General features: G+C 46.8%; 1 protein-coding gene across 2 annotated transcripts in view; it reads right to left on the reverse strand.

Moving 5' to 3' along the window:
- Positions 1–19462, reverse strand: part of pear1 (platelet endothelial aggregation receptor 1) — a 65751-nt gene continuing 46289 nt past the window's right edge. For both annotated transcript variants that reach the window (XM_038275388.1, XM_038275387.1), the window contains exons 13-20: positions 18933–19035; positions 13320–13472; positions 13026–13244; positions 7438–7547; positions 7222–7348; positions 6857–6919; positions 2035–2229; positions 1–1831 (exon numbers count right to left, since the gene is read on the reverse strand). In XM_038275388.1, the coding sequence (XP_038131316.1) occupies positions 1686–1831; positions 2035–2229; positions 6857–6919; positions 7222–7348; positions 7438–7547; positions 13026–13244; positions 13320–13472; positions 18933–19035 (1116 nt within the window). In that variant the 3' untranslated portion in view covers positions 1–1685. The remainder of the gene's footprint in view (positions 1832–2034; positions 2230–6856; positions 6920–7221; positions 7349–7437; positions 7548–13025; positions 13245–13319; positions 13473–18932; positions 19036–19462) is intronic.

The raw sequence follows: 19462 nt of genomic DNA on the forward strand, positions 1-19462 counted from the left end.
TTCATCAGAACAGCCAGAACACTTTTATTTGCTTTATACAAAATTTTATCTGGAACTGGTTACATTTCAAAATAAAATAAGAATATTTACAGCAGAGTACATTCAGGTGGACCTGGAAAAATCAGTCTGCTGACCCCTGGTGGTCACACAGATCCATTAATCCAGAACTTTTCATTCAGTCGTTTTGTTTCTAATGGTCGACTTTAAGATTCAGAGCTGAAGCTTCTTTATTACGAAGGAAAAACTGACCTTTGTAGTTAACATCCCCAAAATGACAGACTGACAACCTGTAGAAAGTCTCAGAAAGGTATAAAAGACAAACCTGTGATAAATGTTTCCAAAGGGTGAGATTAAGCTTCAGAGATATTGATTAAAAAAGCAAAAATCAATACAAGTCGAACAAAGTCCAGAAATGCCTTAAGTGGCATCAAGAGTTAATCAGACCAAACACAGAAAATGGGAAGAATTTCTTCAGGTTCCCAAACCGTCTTTATGGAAAAGGAGAAAGTTAAGTGTTGATTTTTCTGGAGAAATTGTGCAGCCGGGGTTAAAGGTGTGACCCATGTGCAACTTTCTAGTCACTGGTTCAATCCCGGCCTGGGGACCGCCTGTGTTCGCCCTCCATTTCCTGTCTGCCTACAAAATAAAGGCCTAAAAGTGATCTTAAGACTAAATATTTAAAGATAACTAAAAACTTTCAAATGAAGCTGAAATCTCTGGAGCTCTGAAGCACCTGGAGTCTCATGTCTTCCAGCTGTAGGTTGGTGATGCTCTTTAAAGGAGCCATGGCTCATTTTTTCAGGTCATTTCTTTTAAATTGGGTTTATTCACATACCTTCCTTGGGCTCCCAGAGAGATCAGTTCATCGCCGCTTGTTTGTATAAAGTAGCTCAGTGAAACTACCAGCTGTTAACATTTAGATTGTCAGAGTTTCACTGTTTGCAGAGAAACATAGTTTTACAGCTTGGACTTTAAATGTCGCCTCCAAGAAGAAAAGTAATGATGTAATTTCCTAATTGGTAGAGAAGAACTGAGAGCCGTTCTGATCAGACCCTCAATGAGAAACTAAGTTCAGTTCTCCAGCGATGGTTAGGGCTAACCTGAACCCGAACCCTAATGGAAACCTTTCAATCTGGGATGTGTTTGATCCAGAAGATGAAACAGAGAGAAAAAAATGAAGGATTAATAAAATCTGTTCCAACTAGTCAAATGTTCATAAGTTGCTGATGAAGCATCAATGCCTCAGCAGGACTCGGCTCCTTCCAAACCGGGACTCGGTGACTGTCCAATCCTGGCTCACAGGAAGTTGAGCTGCTCCTGAGATCCTGTGAAGTTTTTCTCTGGCTGATCATTTTATATTTAAAGTCTCTTTAGCTTCAAAGGGTGAACATGGACCCTGATGATTGACACCTCATTTGGCTTCAGGGATGTTTTCAAACAGCAAAGCTAAAAATAAAGCTCAGATTTTATGTTTTTGATCCCAGAACAAAAAAAAAAAAAAAAAGCTGGAGACGTTTCTCAGTTTTATGGGGGGGGGGTTAATGATGCCCCTCTAACTTCAGCTTTTTCATCGCTGGCTGTTGGAGACAGCAGTACCATCTGATGACCGTTAGAGGGCAGTGCTGCTCTAAAACAGCTTCTGAGTCCGTGGTCCCAAAGTGAGGAAGAGGAGTCCTTCCACTCTCCTACTCTCTCTGAAGAGTCCTGTTGGGCGATGGCGGCCGGCGAACCGGGGGCAGGTCATAGTGCCCGGGGATGTGGCTGTTCACAGGGAGGTCATAGTGGCTCTGGGGGTCTGGATGACGAGCGTGACCAAGGGAACTCTGCCGCTCTGAGGATGAAGAAAAACAGGAGTGAGGAAGACGATGAATCAGAGCCGACAGAACCTCCATCAATAATTGAAGAACATAAAACGAGGTCATCCGTCTGCTGACCGCCATTTTTAAAACTGTTTCATGAAAAGCTTCATGCTGGCGCCATCCTCCACCATAGAAATATAGAAACTAGATGATCTCAACAGGAGGCGTAGCTCACCTCTGCACAGGGTGGCCATGCTGAACGGCGGGGGGGTGATCTCGGTGTACGCTCGTTCTCGGGGGAGGGCCGACTTCATCTCCATGTAGCTGCTCTCTGGAGGATAGAGCGGCGGGCTGGGCAGGTCCTTGATGGTGGCGTAAGGATTCTCGCTGTTCAGGGAACCGCTGCTCGCCGCCGCAGAATCCCTCAGCTCTGCTCGAGGAAAGGAAACCCCCCCAATACAGTTAGACGGGGGGTTGTGTTGCCCCCCAATAGAGTTAGACGGGGGGTTGTGTTGCCCCCCAATAGAGTTAGACGGGGGGTTGTGTTGCCCCCCATTACAGTTAGACGGGGGGTTGTGTTGCCCCCCAATACAGTTAGACGGGGGGTTGTGTTGCCCCCCATTACAGTTAAACGGGGGGTTGTGTTGCCCCCCAATAGAGTTAGACGGGGGGTTGTGTTGCCCCCCATTACAGTTAGACGGGGGGTTGTGTTGCCCCCCAATAGAGTTAGACGGGGGGTTGTGTTGCCCCCCAATAGAGTTAGACGGGGGGTTCTGTTGCCGCCCAATACAGTTAGACGGGGGGTTGTGTTGCCCCCCATTACAGTTAGACGGGGGGTTGTGTTGCCCCCCAATAGAGTTAGACGGGGGTTGTGTTGCCCCCCATTACAGTTAGACGGGGGGTTGTGTTGCCCCCCAATACAGTTAGACGGGGGGTTGTGTTGCCCCCCATTACAGTTAGACTAGCAACTCCTGGGGGGGATTCATATTTCTTCATCTTCCCTGCTTCATCTTCCTCACTGCTTCTTCATCCTCCCTGCTTCTTCTTCCTCACTGCTTCATCATCCTCCCTGCTTCATCATCCTCACTGCTTCATCATCCTCCCTGCTTCTTCATCCTCACTGCTTTATCATCCTCACTGCTTCATCATCCTCACTGCTTCTCTTCCTCACTGCTTCATCATCCTCCCTGCTTCATCATCCTCCCTGCATCTTTATCCCCCCTGCTTCTTCATCCTCACTGCTTCATCATCCTAACTGCTTCATCATCCTCCCTGCTTCTTCATCCTCCCTGCTTCATCATCCTCCCTGCTTCATCATCCTCCCTGCTTCTTCATCCTCACTGCTTCATCATCCTTACTGCTTCATCCTCCTCCCTGCTTCATCATCCTCCCTGCTTCTTCATCCTCCCTGCTTCATCATCCTCACTGCTTCATCATCCTCCCTGCTTCTTCATCCTCACTGCTTCATCATCCTCACTGCTTCTTCTTCCTCACTGCTTCATCATCCTCCCTGCTTCATCATCCTCCCTGCTTCATCATCCTCACTGCTTCATCCTCCTCCCTGCTTCTTCATCCTCACTGCTTCTTCTTCCTCACTGCTTCATCATCCTCACTGCTTCATCATCCTCCCTGCTTCTTCATCCTCACTGCTTCATCATCCTCACTGCTTCTTATTCCTCACTGCTTCATCATCCTCCCTGCTTCTTCATCCTCACTGCTTCATCATCCTCACTGCTTCTTCTTCCTCACTGCTTCATCATCCTCACTGCTTCATCATCCTCCCTGCTTCATCATCCTCACTGCTTCATCCTCCTCCCTGCTTCTTCATCCTCACTGCTTCTTCTTCCTCACTGCTTCATCATCCTCACTGCTTCATCATCCTCCCTGCTTCTTCATCCTCACTGCTTCATCATCCTCACTGCTTCTTATTCCTCACTGCTTCATCATCCTCCCTGCTTCTTCATCGTCACTGCTTCATCATCCTCCCTGCTTCTTCATCCTCCCTGCTTCTTCATCCTCACTGCTTCTTCTTCCTCACTGCTTCATCATCCTCTCTGCTTCATCATCCTTACTGCTTCATCATCATCCCTGCTTCATCATCCTCACTGCTTCTTATTCCTCACTGCTTCATCATCCTCCCTGCTTCATCATCCTCCCTGCTTCTTCATCCTCACTGCTTCATCATCCTCACTGCTTCTTATTCCTCACTGCTTCATCATCCTCCCTGCTTCATCATCCTCCCTGTTTCTTCATCCTCCCTGCTTCTTCATCCTCACTGCTTCATCATCCTCCCTGCTTCATCATCCTCCCTGCTTCATCATCCTCCCTGTTTCTTCATCCTCCCTGCTTCATCATCATCCCTGCTTCATCATCCTCACTGCTTCTTATTCCTCACTGCTTCATTATCCTCACTGCTTCTTATTCCTCACTGCTTCATCATCCTCCCTGCTTCATCATCCTCCCTGTTTCTTCATCCTCCCTGCTTCTTCATCCTCACTGCTTCATCATCCTCCCTGCTTCATCATCCTCCCTGTTTCTTCATCCTCCGTGCTTCTTCATCCTCACTGCTTCTTCATCCTCACTGCTTCATCATCCTCTCTGCTTCATCATCCTTACTGCTTCATCATCATCCCTGCTTCATCATCATCCCTGCTTCTTCATCCTCACTGCTTCATCATCCTCACTGCTTCTTCTTCCTCACTGCTTTATCATCCTCCCTGCTTCATCATCCTCACTTCTTCATCATCCTCCCTGCTTCTTCATCCTCACTGCTTCATCATCCTCTCTGCTTCATCATCCTCCCTGCTTCTTTATCCTCACGGCTTCTTCATCCTCCCTGCTTCATCATCCTCCCTGCTTCTTTATCCTCACTGCTTCATCATCCTCTCTGCTTCATCATCCTCCCTGCTTCTTTATCCTCACGGCTTCTTCATCCTCCCTGCTTCATCATCCTCCCTGCTTCTTTATCCTCACGGCTTCTTCATCCTCCCTGCTTCATCATCCTCCCTGCTTCATCATCCTCCCTGCTTCTTATTCCTCACTGCTTCATCATCCTCCCTGCTTCATCATCCTCCCTGTTTCTTCATCCTCCCTGCTTCTTCATCCTCACTGCTTCATCATCCTCCCTGCTTCATCATCCTCCCTGTTTCTTCATCCTCCCTGCTTCTTCATCCTCACTGCTTCATCATCCTCTCTGCTTCATCATCCTTACTGCTTCATCATCATCCCTGCTTCATCATCATCCCTGCTTCTTCATCCTCACTGCTTCATCATCCTCACTGCATCTTCTTCCTCACTGCTTTATCATCCTCCCTGCTTCATCATCCTCACTTCTTCATCATCCTCCCTGCTTCTTCATCCTCACTGCTTCATCATCCTCTCTGCTTCATCATCCTCCCTGCTTCTTTATCCTCACGGCTTCTTCATCCTCCCTGCTTCATCATCCTCCCTGCTTCTTTATCCTCACGGCTTCTTCATCCTCCCTGCTTCATCATCCTCCCTGCTTCTTCATCCTCACTGCTTCATCATCCTCTCTGCTTCATCATCCTCCCTGCTTCTTTATCCTCACGGCTTCTTCATCCTCCCTGCTTCATTATCCTCCCTGCTTCTTCATCCTTACTGCTTCATCATCCTCCCTGCTTCTTCATCCTCCCTGCTTCATCATCCTTACTGCTTCATCATCATCCCTGCTTCTTCATCCTCCCTGCTTCTTCATCCTTACTGCTTCATCATCATCCCTGCTTCATCATCATCCCTGCTTCTTCATCCTCCCTGCTTCATCATCCTTACTGCTTCATCATCATCCCTGCTTCTTCATCCTCCCTGCTTCATCATCCTTACTGCTTCATCATCCTCCCTGCTTCTTCATCCTCCCTGCTTCATCATCCTTACTGCTTCTTCATCCTCCCTGCTTCTTCATCCTCACTGCTTCATCATCCTCTCTGCTTCATCATCCTTACTGCTTCATCATCATCCCTGCTTCATCATCATCCCTGCTTCATCATCCTCCCTGCTTCTTTATCCTCACTGCTTCTTCATCCTTAATGCTTCATCATCCTCCCTGCTTCTTCATCCTCCCTGCTTCATCATCCTTACTGCTTCATCATCATCCCTGCTTCTTCATCCTCCCTGCTTCTTCATCCTCCCTGCTTCATCATCCTTACTGCTTCATCATCATCCCTGCTTCATCATCCTCCCTGTTTCTTCATCCTCCCTGCTTCTTCATCCTCCCTGCTTCATCATCCTTACTGCTTCATCATCATCCCTGCTTCATCATCATCCCTGCTTCATCATCCTCCCTGTTTCTTCATCCTCCCTGCTTCATCATCCTCACTGCTTCATCATCTTCCCTGCTTCTATTCACCCAAATGTTTCTTTAAATCTTGGATTTCTGTTGAACTCTATATTTTACATCTAAGCATGAATTGATGTATTGAATCTTTAAACTCGGTGTTTTTCCAGCTCTAAATCATTTCTGATGGACGTTGCAGCAAAGATCATCCAGACATTTGTGACTAAAAAGCAGCGGAGGACGGATCTGCTTGGTGTCCTTCTGCAGGTTTCTGAGGTGTTCTAGAAGAACCTTCATTTTCTTTCTCTGTTTTCCTTCTTTGCCAAACAGATACACATCTGTGTCGTGAAGTAACAAGTGTTTTTGCGTCATGCGTTCAATTTTACGCATCTAGTGTAAATAACTGTGTTCAAATACTAAAGCTATGCTCAGCTTTGCTGCACTGTGACACATCAGGAGATCTTTTCCATTTATGTTTGTGGTAAACTCAGAGCAGAGGTTAGGTTAGTGACCGACAGATATCACCTGTTCTCTAAATAGCTCTAGATAGGGAAGGTCAGAGTATCTGATACTAGTCAGCCTGTAAGCTACTCTGATACATCAGCTAACAACTGCTTCTTCATCAGAAACAATCCAGAAAGTCAGAAAATGTCAAAAATAATTAAATTAAATAGAAGAAGAACAGTGAGGAAGTGCTCCATGTCACGCTTTGGGTGGGTTCTGATAATCATCCAGTCAGTAGCAAACAGTAGGGCTGATTAACTACCTTTGTTGTAGTACTTTCCCAGGCTGGCGCTGTAGCTGTAGCTTCGGTCGATGCCAAACGCTCCTGCAAACAGGAAAAGAAACACATTTTAACTGTCAGGCTCATAAAAAGAAACCAGCTTTGGAAAATGCTGAAAATCGAAAGCAGGTGGGTGAATTTGGCTGCCAATCAGCCTTTATGAAGTTCTTGGTGTTTACGGCCAAAAAGCAGGACTGCTTAGGGAATATTCATTAGCAGTAAAGTGGAATTATGTTAAAGCTGATGTTTCCACTCAGAGGAAGAAGTAAAGAGCAGGTTTGACTGATCAGTGTTTCATTCTGTGCTTGAACATAAAGGAGGCTTTTGGATCTGATTCCTGGACCCACCGCAGTCTTTGCGGGTTTCATGGTGTTTCCAGTCTGCAGGCAGGGTGGCGTTGCTCTCTGTCCCAAACAGGCTACGGCGCTCCCTGGCTGCGTTCTTCACGCTGCAGAACAGCTGGTTGTTGGTGTTCTGTGGGAGACGCAACGAAACGTGAATCCAGCTCCAACCAAACGGCTTTGGATCACATCCAGCAGCTGGCGTGAATAGCCAGGCCTCACCTTGATGATGCGGTCGTGATTGTTGGGGAGGTGAGGGAGCGGGGGCCGGTTCTGGCTCAGGGTGTGGTAGCTGGGGTTGGAGTAGTAATGGTGGTAGCTGTGAGGAACATCTGCAAACACAAAACAATTGGATGGCGTCACCACCGCCGCTTCCTGAGTGCCAAAAAACTGATCCCTGTGAAGCAAAACGTTCTGCTAGAAGGTCAGAGGAAGGATGAAAAGGTTCTGCTAGAAGGTCAGAGGAAGGATAAAAAGGTTCTGCTAGAAGGTCAGAGGAAGGATGAAAAGGTTCTGCTAGAAGGTCAGAGGAAGGATAAAAAGGTTCTGCTAGAAGGTAAGAGGAAGGATGAAAAGGTTCTGCTAGAAGGTCAGAGGAAGGATAAAAAGGTTCTGCTAGAAGGTCAGAGGAAGGATGAAAAGGTTCTACTAGAAGGTCAGAGGAAGGATAAAAAGGTTCTGCTAGAAGGTCAGAGGAAGGATAAAAAGGTTCTGCTAGAAGGTCAGAGGAAGGATGAAAAGGTTCTGCTAGAAGGTCAGAGGAAGGATGAAAAGGTTCTGCTAGAAGGTCAGAGGAAGGATGAAAAGGTTCTACTAGAAGGTCAGAGGAAGGATAAAAAGGTTCTGCTAGAAGGTCAGAGGAAGGATAAAAAGGTTCTGCTAGAAGGTAAGAGGAAGGATGAAAAGGTTCTGCTAGAAGGTCAAAGGAAGGATGAAAAGGTTCTAGAAGGTCAGAGGAAGGATGAAAAGGTCTAGAAGGTCAGAGGAAGGATGAAAAGGTTCTGCTAGAAGGTCAAAGGAAGGATGAAAAGGTTCTGCTAGAAGGTCAAAGGAAGGATGAAAAGGTTCTGCTAGAAGGTCAAAGGAAGGATAAAAAGGTTCTGCTAGAAGGTCAGAGGAAGGATAAAAAGGTTCTGCTAGAAGGTCAGAGGAAGGATGAAAAGGTTCTGCTAGAAGGTCAGAGGAAGGATGAAAAGGTTCTGCTAGAAGGTCAGAGGAAGGATGAAAAGGTTCTGCTAGAAGGTCAGAGGAAGGATAAAAAGGTTCTGCTAGAAGGTCAGAGGAAGGATGAAAAGGTTCTGCTAGAAGGTCAGAGGAAGGATGAAAAGGTTCTGCTAGAAGGTCAGAGGAAGGATGAAAAGGTTCTGCTAGAAGGTCAAAGGAAGGATGAAAAGGTTCTGCTAGAAGGTCAAAGGAAGGATGAAAAGGTTCTGCTAGAAGGTCAAAGGAAGGATGAAAAGGTTCTGCTAGAAGGTCAGAGGAAGGATGAAAAGGTTCTGCTAGAAGGTCAGAGGAAGGATGAAAAGGTTCTGCTAGAAGGTCAGAGGAAGGATGAAAAGGTTCTGCTAGAAGGTCAGAGGAAGGATGAAAAGGTTCTGCTAGAAGGTCAGAGGAAGGATAAAAAGGTTCTGCTAGAAGGTCAGAGGAAGGATGAAAAGGTTCTGCTAGAAGGTCAGAGGAAGGATAAAAAGGTTCTGCTAGAAGGTCAGAGCAAGGATGAAAAGGTTCTGCTAGAAGGTCAGAGGAAGGATGAAAAGGTTCTGCTAGAAGGTCAGAGGAAGGATGAAAAGGTTCTGCTAGAAGGTCAAAGGAAGGATAAAAAGGTTCTGCTAGAAGGTCAGAGGAAGGATGAAAAGGTTCTGCTAGAAGGTCAGAGGAAGGATGAAAAGGTTCTGCTAGAAGGTCAGAGGAAGGATGAAAAGGTTCTGCTAGAAGGTCAGAGGAAGGATGAAAAGGTTCTGCTAGAAGGTCAGAGGAAGGATGAAAAGGTTCTGCTAGAAGGTCAAAGGAAGGATGAAAAGGTTCTGCTAGAAGGTCAAAGGAAGGATGAAAAGGTTCTGCTAGAAGGTCAAAGGAAGGATAAAAAGGTTCTGCTAGAAGGTCAGAGGAAGGATGAAAAGGTTCTGCTAGAAGGTCAGAGGAAGGATAAAAAGGTTCTGCTAGAAGGTCAGAGCAAGGATGAAAAGGTTCTGCTAGAAGGTCAGAGGAAGGATGAAAAGGTTCTGCTAGAAGGTCAGAGGAAGGATGAAAAGGTTCTGCTAGAAGGTCAAAGGAAGGATAAAAAGGTTCTGCTAGAAGGTCAGAGGAAGGATGAAAAGGTTCTGCTAGAAGGTCAGAGGAAGGATAAAAAGGTTCTGCTAGAAGGTCAGAGGAAGGATGAAAAGGTTCTGCTAGAAGGTCAGAGGAAGGATGAAAAGGTTCTGCTAGAAGGTCAAAGGAAGGATAAAAAGGTTCTGCTAGAAGGTCAGAGGAAGGATGAAAAGGTTCTGCTAGAAGGTCAGAGGAAGGATAAAAAGGTTCTGCTAGAAGGTCAAAGGAAGGATAAAAAGGTTCTGCTAGAAGGTCAGAGGAAGGATGAAAAGGTTCTGCTAGAAGGTCAGAGGAAGGATAAAAAGGTTCTGCTAGAAGGTCAAAGGAAGGATGAAAAGGTTCTGCTAGAAGGTCAAAGGAAGGATAAAAAGGTTCTGCTAGAAGGTCAGAGGAAGGATGAAAAGGTTCTGCTAGAAGGTCAGAGGAAGGATGAAAAGGTTCTGCTAGAAGGTCAGAGGAAGGATAAAAAGGTTCTGCTAGAAGGTCAGAGGAAGGATGAAAAGGTTCTGCTAGAAGGTCAGAGGAAGGATAAAAAGGTTCTGCTAGAAGGTAAGAGGAAGGATGAAAAGGTTCTGCTAGAAGGTCAGAGGAAGGATAAAAAGGTTCTGCTAGAAGGTCAGAGGAAGGATGAAAAGGTTCTGCTAGAAGGTCAGAGGAAGGATAAAAAGGTTCTGCTAGAAGGTCAGAGGAAGGATGAAAAGGTTCTGCTAGAAGGTCAGAGGAAGGATAAAAAGGTTCTGCTAGAAGGTAAGAGGAAGGATGAAAAGGTTCTGCTAGAAGGTCAAAGGAAGGATGAAAAGGTTCTGCTAGAAGGTCAGAGGAAGGATGAAAAGGTTCTGCTAGAAGGTCAGAGGAAGGATGAAAAGGTTCTGCTAGAAGGTCAAAGGAAGGATGAAAAGGTTCTGCTAGAAGGTCAAAGGAAGGATGAAAAGGTTCTGCTAGAAGGTCAAAGGAAGGATAAAAAGGTTCTGCTAGAAGGTCAGAGGAAGGATGAAAAGGTTCTGCTAGAAGGTCAGAGGAAGGATGAAAAGGTTCTGCTAGAAGGTCAGAGGAAGGATAAAAAGGTTCTGCTAGAAGGTCAGAGCAAGGATGAAAAGGTTCTGCTAGAAGGTCAGAGGAAGGATGAAAAGGTTCTGCTAGAAGGTCAGAGGAAGGATGAAAGGTTCTGCTAGAAGGTCAAAGGAAGGATGAAAAGGTTCTGCTAGAAGGTCAGAGGAAGGATGAAAAGGTTCTGCTAGAAGGTCAAAGGAAGGATAAAAAGGTTCTGCTAGAAGGTCAGAGGAAGGATGAAAAGGTTCTGCTAGAAGGTCAAAGGAAGGATGAAAAGGTTCTGCTAGAAGGTCAAAGGAAGGATAAAAAGGTTCTGCTAGAAGGTCAGAGGAAGGATGAAAAGGTTCTGCTAGAAGGTCAAAGGAAGGATGAAAAGGTTCTGCTAGAAGGTCAAAGGAAGGATGAAAAGGTTCTGCTAGAAGGTCAAAGGAAGGATGAAAAGGTTCTGCTAGAAGGTCAAAGGAAGGATGAAAAGGTTCTCCTAGAAGGTCAGAGGAAGGATAAAAAGGTTCTGCTAGAAGGTCAGAGGAAGGATGAAAAGGTTCTGCTAGAAGGTCAAAGGAAGGATGAAAAGGTTCTGCTAGAAGGTCAAAGGAAGGATGAAAAGGTTCTGCTAGAAGGTCAAAGGAAGGATGAAAAGGTTCTGCTAGAAGGTCAAAGGAAGGATGAAAAGGTTCTCCTAGAAGGTCAGAGGAAGGATAAAAAGGTTCTGCTAGAAGGTCAGAGGAAGGATAAAAAGGTTCTGCTAGAAGGTCAGAGGAAGGATGAAAAGGTTCTGCTAGAAGGTCAGAGGAAGGATGAAAAGGTTCTGCTAGAAGGTCAAAGGAAGGATGAAAATGTTCTGCTAGAAGGTCAGAGGAAGGATGAAAAGGTTCTGCTAGAAGGTCAAAGGAAGGATGAAAATGTTCTGCTAGAAGGTCAGAGGAAGGATAAAAAGGTTCTGCTAGAAGGTCAGAGGAAGGATGAAAAGGTTCTGCTAGAAGGTCAGAGGAAGGATAAAAAGGTTCTGCTAGAAGGTCAGAGGAAGGATAAAAAGGTTCTGCTAGAAGGTCAGAGGAAGGATAAAAAAGGTTCTGCTAGAAGGTCAGAGGAAGGATAAAAAGGTTCTGCTAGAAGGTTAGAGGAAGGATAAAAAAGGTTCTGCTAGAAGGTCAGAGGAAGGATGAAAAGGTTCTGCTAGAAGGTCAGAGGAAGGATGAAAAGGTTCTGCTAGAAGGTTAGAGGAAGGATAAAAAAGGTTCTGCTAGAAGGTCAGAGGAAGGATGTGAAGTTTCTTTTACTGGATGATAATAAGTAGATTGAAGAGGAACTAGGAGAGAACTCTGACCAGTGAAGGCTGCTCAGCTGCCTCCTTCTGAGGAGAACATCCTCAGGTCCTCCTTTATCACAGTTTGGAATAAATAAACTCAGATTCCTAAATCTGAGATCAGGCAGCGATAAAAAGGATGCTTTTTAAAATCAGTTCTATTCAGTTTATTTCTATTGCTCCTATTCCCCTCATGGATGATCTAATTGATCTGGATCTATAGAGTTTACAGGATGTGAATTAGAGTTCTAGAAATAAATTGAAGTGAATTAAAGGAGCATCTATGGAGGGTGATTCCTGACTTGCTCTGTGGTTTGTTGAGTCTGAGTTTTGATCCATAAGCTCTATGTTATGTTGCACCTATTCAATTCTATTCAGTATATTTCTATAGCTCCAATTCACATCATGTCATCTCAGGTCACTTTATAGATCCAGATCAACCAGATCCTCCAGTCAGATTGATTCAAAGTTTTCTGTCTAAGGAAAACCAGCTGATTGCATCGACTCATTGACTCTTCAGCAATCCCTCACACTAAGCATGCTTGTAGCGACAGTGGAGAGGAAAAACTCCCTTTGAACAGGAAGAAACCTCCAGCAGAACCAGAACCAGCGGCCATCTGCTGTTCCTTTCAGGGAGAAATTAAGCACATCATTGGTTTTGGTCCCTTATGCAGCATTTTCCAACTCTGGTCCCCAAAGCAAACTGCTCTGCAGGGTTTAGGTGTTTTTCTGCTTTATATATGTGCTTCAGATGAATGCAGCATAACCGGACCCTCAGAGACCATCAGCTGAACTGAATCTGGGAAACATCTAAAACCTGAAAGCAGCGTGACCTGAGCAGCAGGGTTAGAAAAACTGCCTATACTGCCCACTACTGGGCAGTCAGTGTAACTGTACCAAAGTGTTTCTCAGAGAAACATGCTGAAGAAAATGATTTATTTCCTGTAAGAAGAGTTTAAAGCAATGATGTGAAAAAGTGTTAATTGATGCTGGGATTCTATGTTTCAATCATTCTGACACCTGGAGTCCTTATTGATCTAATCACGTCAATCCTCTGGGGTCCATTAATGGATACGACCCCCAGGGAGGGTGTTGAGTCAGAGGGGTCCTCGTCTGGGTCTCACACAGCCTTTGAGTTTCATACCTGGGGCGGCGTATTCTGAGTTGACGGTGCGGCTGCTGGAGAAGGACACGGTTGGCGTGTTGCTCTGCTTGTCCTTCTGCCGGCGGCGGTAAAGAAGCAGCAGAGCCAGCAGCAGGACGACCAGGAGGACCAGCACCACAATGCCTGCGATGGCCCCCCATGACTCCTTCTCTCCTGGAGGCAGAGGGACCATGACGCTGTCGGCCTTCTCTGAGGAGGCTGAAAGACAAGGAGGTCAAAGCTGCAGCAACCAGAGGAGCTTCCAGTCCTGCTGAGGCCCAAAGGTGGACTTACTGTTCTGACAGGCGGCGCCGCTGTACCCTGGGCGACAGACACACTCCCCTGTTTTTCTCAAACATGTGTCGCTGTTGGGACAGTGCTCAGAGCAGGAGTGGTTGCAGTGGGGGCCCCACTGGCCTTCTGGACAAGGGTCACTGCAGCGGGGCCCTGAGGAGAAAAGAAGTGATGACGTGGAAATGTGAACGGGAGGAGAATCTGCTGTCAGAGAGAACCTGCTCAACCCAAAGGATCTTTGTTCATTTATTGTTGTTTTCCAGCCTGAACGCCTCCTTCCTTCCTCTTATCTGGACCTCAGCTCGCTTCTGGAAACTTCGCCTCCTTTTAAGGCTTTAAGCACAGCTCTTTGAGTCAAAGTTTAAAACACGTTTATTTAAAGCTCCCTTTGTTGAAGATAACTGTTAACTGAGAATTTATTAGTTTAAGATTCTGGTCCAACTGTTTGGTTTTACTAACTGCTTTAATCGTAATTTTAGCTTCATTTGCTTTTATTTTCCTTTTATTTTATTGTCTAATTCATGTAAAACACTTTGAATTTTCCATCCATCCAGTTTCCTTCACACTTTAGCCCTGCTGGGGTCGCAAAGGGTGCTGGGGTGGGGAGGGGTGCTGGTGTCTTTCTCCAGCTGTCTACGGGTGAGAGGCAGGGTCCACCCTGGACAGAGAGGCAGGGTCCATCCTGGACAGAGAGGCAGGGTCCACCCTGGACAGAGAGGCGGGGTCCACCCTGGACAGAGAGGTGGGGTCCACCCTGGACAGAGAGGCAGGGTCCATCCTGGACAGAGAGGCTGGGTCCACCCTGGACAGAGAGGCAGGGTCCACCCTGGACAGAGAGGCAGGGTCCACCCTGGACAGAGAGGCGAGGTCCACCCTGGACAGAGAGGCAGGGTCCACCCTGGACAGAGAGGCGGGGTCCACCCTGGACAGAGAGGCAGGGTCCACCCTGGACAGAGAGGCAAGGTCCACCCTGGACAGAGAGATGGGGTCCACCCTGGACAGAGAGGCAGGGTCCACCCTGGACAGAGAGGCAGGGTCCACCCTGGACAGAGAGGCGGGGTCCACCCTGGACAGAGAGGAGGGGTCCACCCTGGACAGAGAGGAGGGGTCCATCCTGGACAGAGAGGCAGGGTCCATCCTGGACAGAGAGGCAGGGTCCACCCTGGACAGAGAGGCGGGGTCCACCCTGGACAGAGAGGAGGGGTCCATCCTGGACAGAGAGGAGGGGTCCATCCTGGACAGAGAGGCAGGGTCCACCCTGGACAGAGAGGCGGGGTCCACCCTGGACAGAGAGGAGGGGTCCATCCTGGACAGAGAGGCAGGGTCCACCCTGGACAGAGAGGCGGGGTCCACCCTGGACAGAGAGGAGGGGTCCATCCTGGACAGAGAGGCAGGGTCCATCCTGGACAGAGAGGCGGGGTCCATCCTGGACAGAGAGGCGGGGTCCATCCTGGACAGAGAGGCGGGGTCCATCCTGGACAGAGAGGCAGGGTCCGTCCTGGACAGAGAGGCGGGGTCCACCCTGGACAGAGAGGCGGGGTCAAACCGCAGATTCCATGCAGAAAGACCCCGGGCCGGGAATCAAAACTAGAATGTTCTTGCGGCGAGGCAGCCGTGCTACCCACTGAGCACCCACATTGAATTGTCGTTGTTTTGAATTATGCTTTAAACTGGCTTCGCGTTCAGAGATGTATGAATTCTTGATATTTGCATAAAACAGTCGAAAGTTTTGTTTTTCCTGGTTCAGCAGCAGAGAGGGAGGCGGAATTAAAAATGACCAGTGGCTGACCAGTGGCCAAGCAACAGTGGAGCTGATTACTTCACAAGCTACGATTATCCATCATTACTGACAGACAGATTACGGAGTCAAATGTCATGATTTTCACCGAAACATTGCTAAACAACAGCTGCCAGGACAATGCTATCCAGCTAACAGGACACCAGACACACCGAGCCGACAGTACAGCAAATGATTCTGGCAAGACCAGAGATGGAGGTCTGTGCATTTATATTAACAAAGCTTGGTGCACAGACTCTGCTACTACTGAGAGTCACTGCTCACAGAATGTGGAGTCTTTAATGGTTAAATGCAGACCTTATTACCTCCCAAGGGAATTCACTTCCATTATCCTCACTGCTGTGTACACCCCCCCGGATGCTAATGCCAAGCTAGCCATGAAAGAACTCTATGCGGCCATTAGCAAACATCAAACCAAACACCCGAGGCTGCTTTTATTGTTGTGGGGGACTTCAACCACTCCAACTTGAAGACAGTCCTCCCTAGATTCCACCAACAAGACTCCTGCAACACCAGAGGAGGCAAGACCCTGGACCATGTCTACTCCAATCTGGCTGAAGCTTACAAGGTGACACCCCTCCCCCACATCGTGCAATCAGACCATCCCTCCCTGTTCCTCACATCTTGATACTCACCACTCATCCAACATGTGAAACCTACTGTGAGGACAGTAAAGGTGTGGCCAGAGCTGAAGAGGGGAATCAAGAAGGCCAAACACCACTACAAAAGTAAGGTGGAGGATCACTTTTACAACTCCAACCCTTGACGTATGTGGCAAGGTCTTCAGATTCTCACAGAATACAAGAACTCCAATACCTCCCCCGCCTCCTCTGATGTTTCCTTCCTCAATGAGCTTTACAACTTCTATGCTTGTTTTGAGATAGGGAATACTACAACTGCAACCCAGGCACCACTTTCCCAGACCAAAAGCCACTGATTCTCCTCTGCACTGATGTAGGAGCGGCTTTGAGAAGGATTAAATCCAAAAAGGCTGCGGGTCCTGATAGCATACCTGGACGTGTCCTCAGAGCGTGCTCTGGGGAGCTGGCAGGAGTGCTGACGGACATCTTCAACCTGTCCTTGGCCCATGCTGTGGTACCGACCTGCTTCAAGTCTACCTCCATCGTCCCAATCCCCAAGAATTCTAACCCAACCAGACTCAATGATTATAGCCCGGTAGCCCTCACCCCCATCATCACCAAGTGCTTGGAGTGACTGGTCCTACCACGCCTCAGATCCTGCACCCCCCCCCCACCCCACCCACTGGACCCCAACAATTTGCACAATGGGGTTACCCTAACCCTAACAGGCAGCATAGAAGCACAGAGGATGCAGTCTCCGTAGCTCTGCACTCTGTCCTTTCTCACCTGGACAGCAGGAACCCTTACGCCAGAATGCTGTTCTTAGACCTTAGTTCAGCATTTAATACTGTCATTCAATCACAATTAATTACCAAACTCACAGACCTCGGCTTCAGTTCACTCATGTGGAACCGGTTGCTCGACTTCCTGACCGGTCGACCCCAACATGTTCGGCTAGACAACCATTGCTCATCCACCACCATTATAAACACCGGAGTGCCACAAGGTTGTGTGATGAGTCCCTTCCTCTACTCTCTCCTCACCCACGACTGCAGACCTGTCCATGGCTCTAACGCCATCATCAAGTTTGCAGACGACACCACGGTGGTTGGCCTCAGCAGAGACAACGATCAGGCTGCCTACAGGGAGGAGGTGGACCGCCCTGCTGAATGGTGCGACAAAAACAACCTGCAGCTGAACACCGAGAAGACCAAGGAGCTCATCATGGACATCAGGAGGATCGCTGACCTACACCCACCCATCCACATCAAGGAGATAGCAGAGGAGCGTGTGGACAGCTTTAAGTTCCTGGGAGTCCACATCTCCGAGGACCTGACATGTCGGTCCTCTCTATGGTGCTTCTGTAGAAGGTGGGGAGGATGGGGGGTCAGATGGGCTCTCCTCATCCTCCGCAGGAAGTCCAAACGCTTCCTGGCCCTTATTTTCCAACTGTGCCCTGTTGAGAAAACTCCAAATGATTTCTCAGACTCTGCATCACACTGATAACACCAAACTAAAATACTGCATAATTACACCATATATATTAATGCTCTGAACTTCCAGGTAATACAATTTTTTGCATGTTTTTTCTCCCGCACTGTTTACATTTGATCACTGCTGAACTTTATGGAATGGAAATGTCATGAAAGCTGAACTAAACGAAATTTAGTACAGCCTAGACAATAAAAGTTGTCTAAGTCTAAAGTCACCAGACTTGAAAGCTGAGTTCGGTGCTTTTAGCGATTTCTGAGCCTCTCCATTTATCCAGGGTGGTTGGTTGGCCCAGGTGGTGATGTTCCTTTTGATGCTGACGTCCTTGATGCATTTGTTGATGTAGGCTGACACAGTCATGGCATACTTCTATATATTGATCTTGTTGTCACAGGTTGCTGCAGCTTTGAACATGTTCCAGTCAGAGCATTTAAAACAGTCCTGGAGTATCTCCATGGCCCCCTCAGACCACACTCTGATTTTCTGCACTGTTGGTTTAGCTCTGATTAGCTAGAGCCCGTATGCAGGAATTAGCATTACATATTCAATATAAGATCTGCCTCCTCACATATGTAACACATATGTTAAAAAACTCCTCAGTCACCCCAGAAAAAAGCTGAGGACCCTGGGAGACAGAGCTCCACCGATGAGGAATGACCTCAGAGCTCCATATTCTTCTAACAATTTTAAAAACTTGTTTTATAGTTTTATTATTTATTTTTTTTATTGTTGTTCCACTGCATATTTCACTGAAACTATTTGCTGTAACTTTTCTTTGTCAGCACGCTGAAATCTGTTTTTAAAATGCTATGATAACAAGTGCTTTATAAATAAAATGCATCATTATTATTATTAAAGAACCATTAAAACTATACTATCGGTTTTACCAATACAAGACTGTGTGTTACTCCGTTTCGGAAATTGGTGGAATCGATGATAAAAGGGACAGAATCTAAAAAGTTTGAAAATGTATCAAATTAGTCTGTTTCTGATTTAAAATAGATATTTAGTTATCAGATCAAGCTCAGATCAAAGCTTCAGAGATGACAGATGGTGGCTTATTTCTCAACAGAGATCATCAGTCTAGCACTGGAAATGAACATTGTCCAGATTAAGTCTGCAGATATTCCCCCTCCGACAGTATAGCTAGTTGTTACCATGGAAACAGTTGGAGGATGTTTGGGGGTAAAAGGCAGGAAGTCGTCACTCATCTTTGTTTTTTCTCCCTCTGCTGTGGAGAAGAGGACGGAAAGCTGGTTTCATTGGTCTGAGCTGCTGCTGCTGCTGCTTTGGAGCTGAATTCCTCACAGTGAGGAGTCTGTATGATATACATCTATAAACGGTTTTGATGACGAGCACCAATAGATTAGTCTCTGTGTGCTAACAGCTATGCCACCAGATTATTGAAGCTTTGCCTTTGATTAAAGATGAAAGGCTTTTAAAACGGTTTATTGTGATCGATTTTCATCTCAAATAAATCAATGATAAAATGTTTTAGATCTAGTAAAAGAATTGGAGATTAATTTAGTGTCTTCTTTAATGTTTTATATGCATCAGTCTTCCTTCTGTAGGACTGGTTCTGGGATTGATTGTTCATGTCTTATCAGGTGTTGCTATGCTAGCATGCCTGCTGGCTGCGATCTGATGTCTGCTGTTTTGGTTCCGGTCTTAGATGGACTCTGAAAATCCCTCCATCCGCCTGGTCCCCTCCTCTGAAAGAAAGCTAAACATGTCATTACTCACCCATCCAGCCTGGCAGACAGTCGCACTCCCCGCTGGTTGCCTGGCAGCCGCTGCCATGGACACAGTCGCACCTCTTCAGGCAGCCCGGCCCAAATGTGCCCACCTGCACAGAGACTGAGAAGCATCAGGGGTTCTACTCATGGCTCAGAGTCAGACTACTTCCTGTAGGGGTAGAACAAAAACCTCAGACCATCATCTAGATTTAGAGCTGATTAAGGGCCTGGACTTTGACTATGTCTGGGCTTTGACTAGGCCTGGGCTTTGACTAGGCCTGGGCTTTGACTAGGCCTGGACTTTGACTATGTCTGGGCTTAGACTATGTCTGGGCTCGGACTATGTCTGGGCTTTGACTATGTCTGGGCTTTGACTATGTCTGGGCTTTGACTAGGCCTGGGCTTTGACTATGTCTGGGCTTTGACTATGTCTGGGCTTCGACTATGTCTGGGCTTCGACTATGTCTGGGCTTTGACTATGTCTGGGCTTTGACTAGGCCGTTTGCAGCACTATGATGGGATCATAGTTGTGCTAAT

Source organism: Cyprinodon tularosa, unplaced genomic scaffold (assembly GCF_016077235.1).
Source record: "Cyprinodon tularosa strain WSP-4 unplaced genomic scaffold, ASM1607723v1 ctg957, whole genome shotgun sequence".
Taxonomy (NCBI): Eukaryota; Metazoa; Chordata; class Actinopteri; order Cyprinodontiformes; family Cyprinodontidae; genus Cyprinodon; species Cyprinodon tularosa.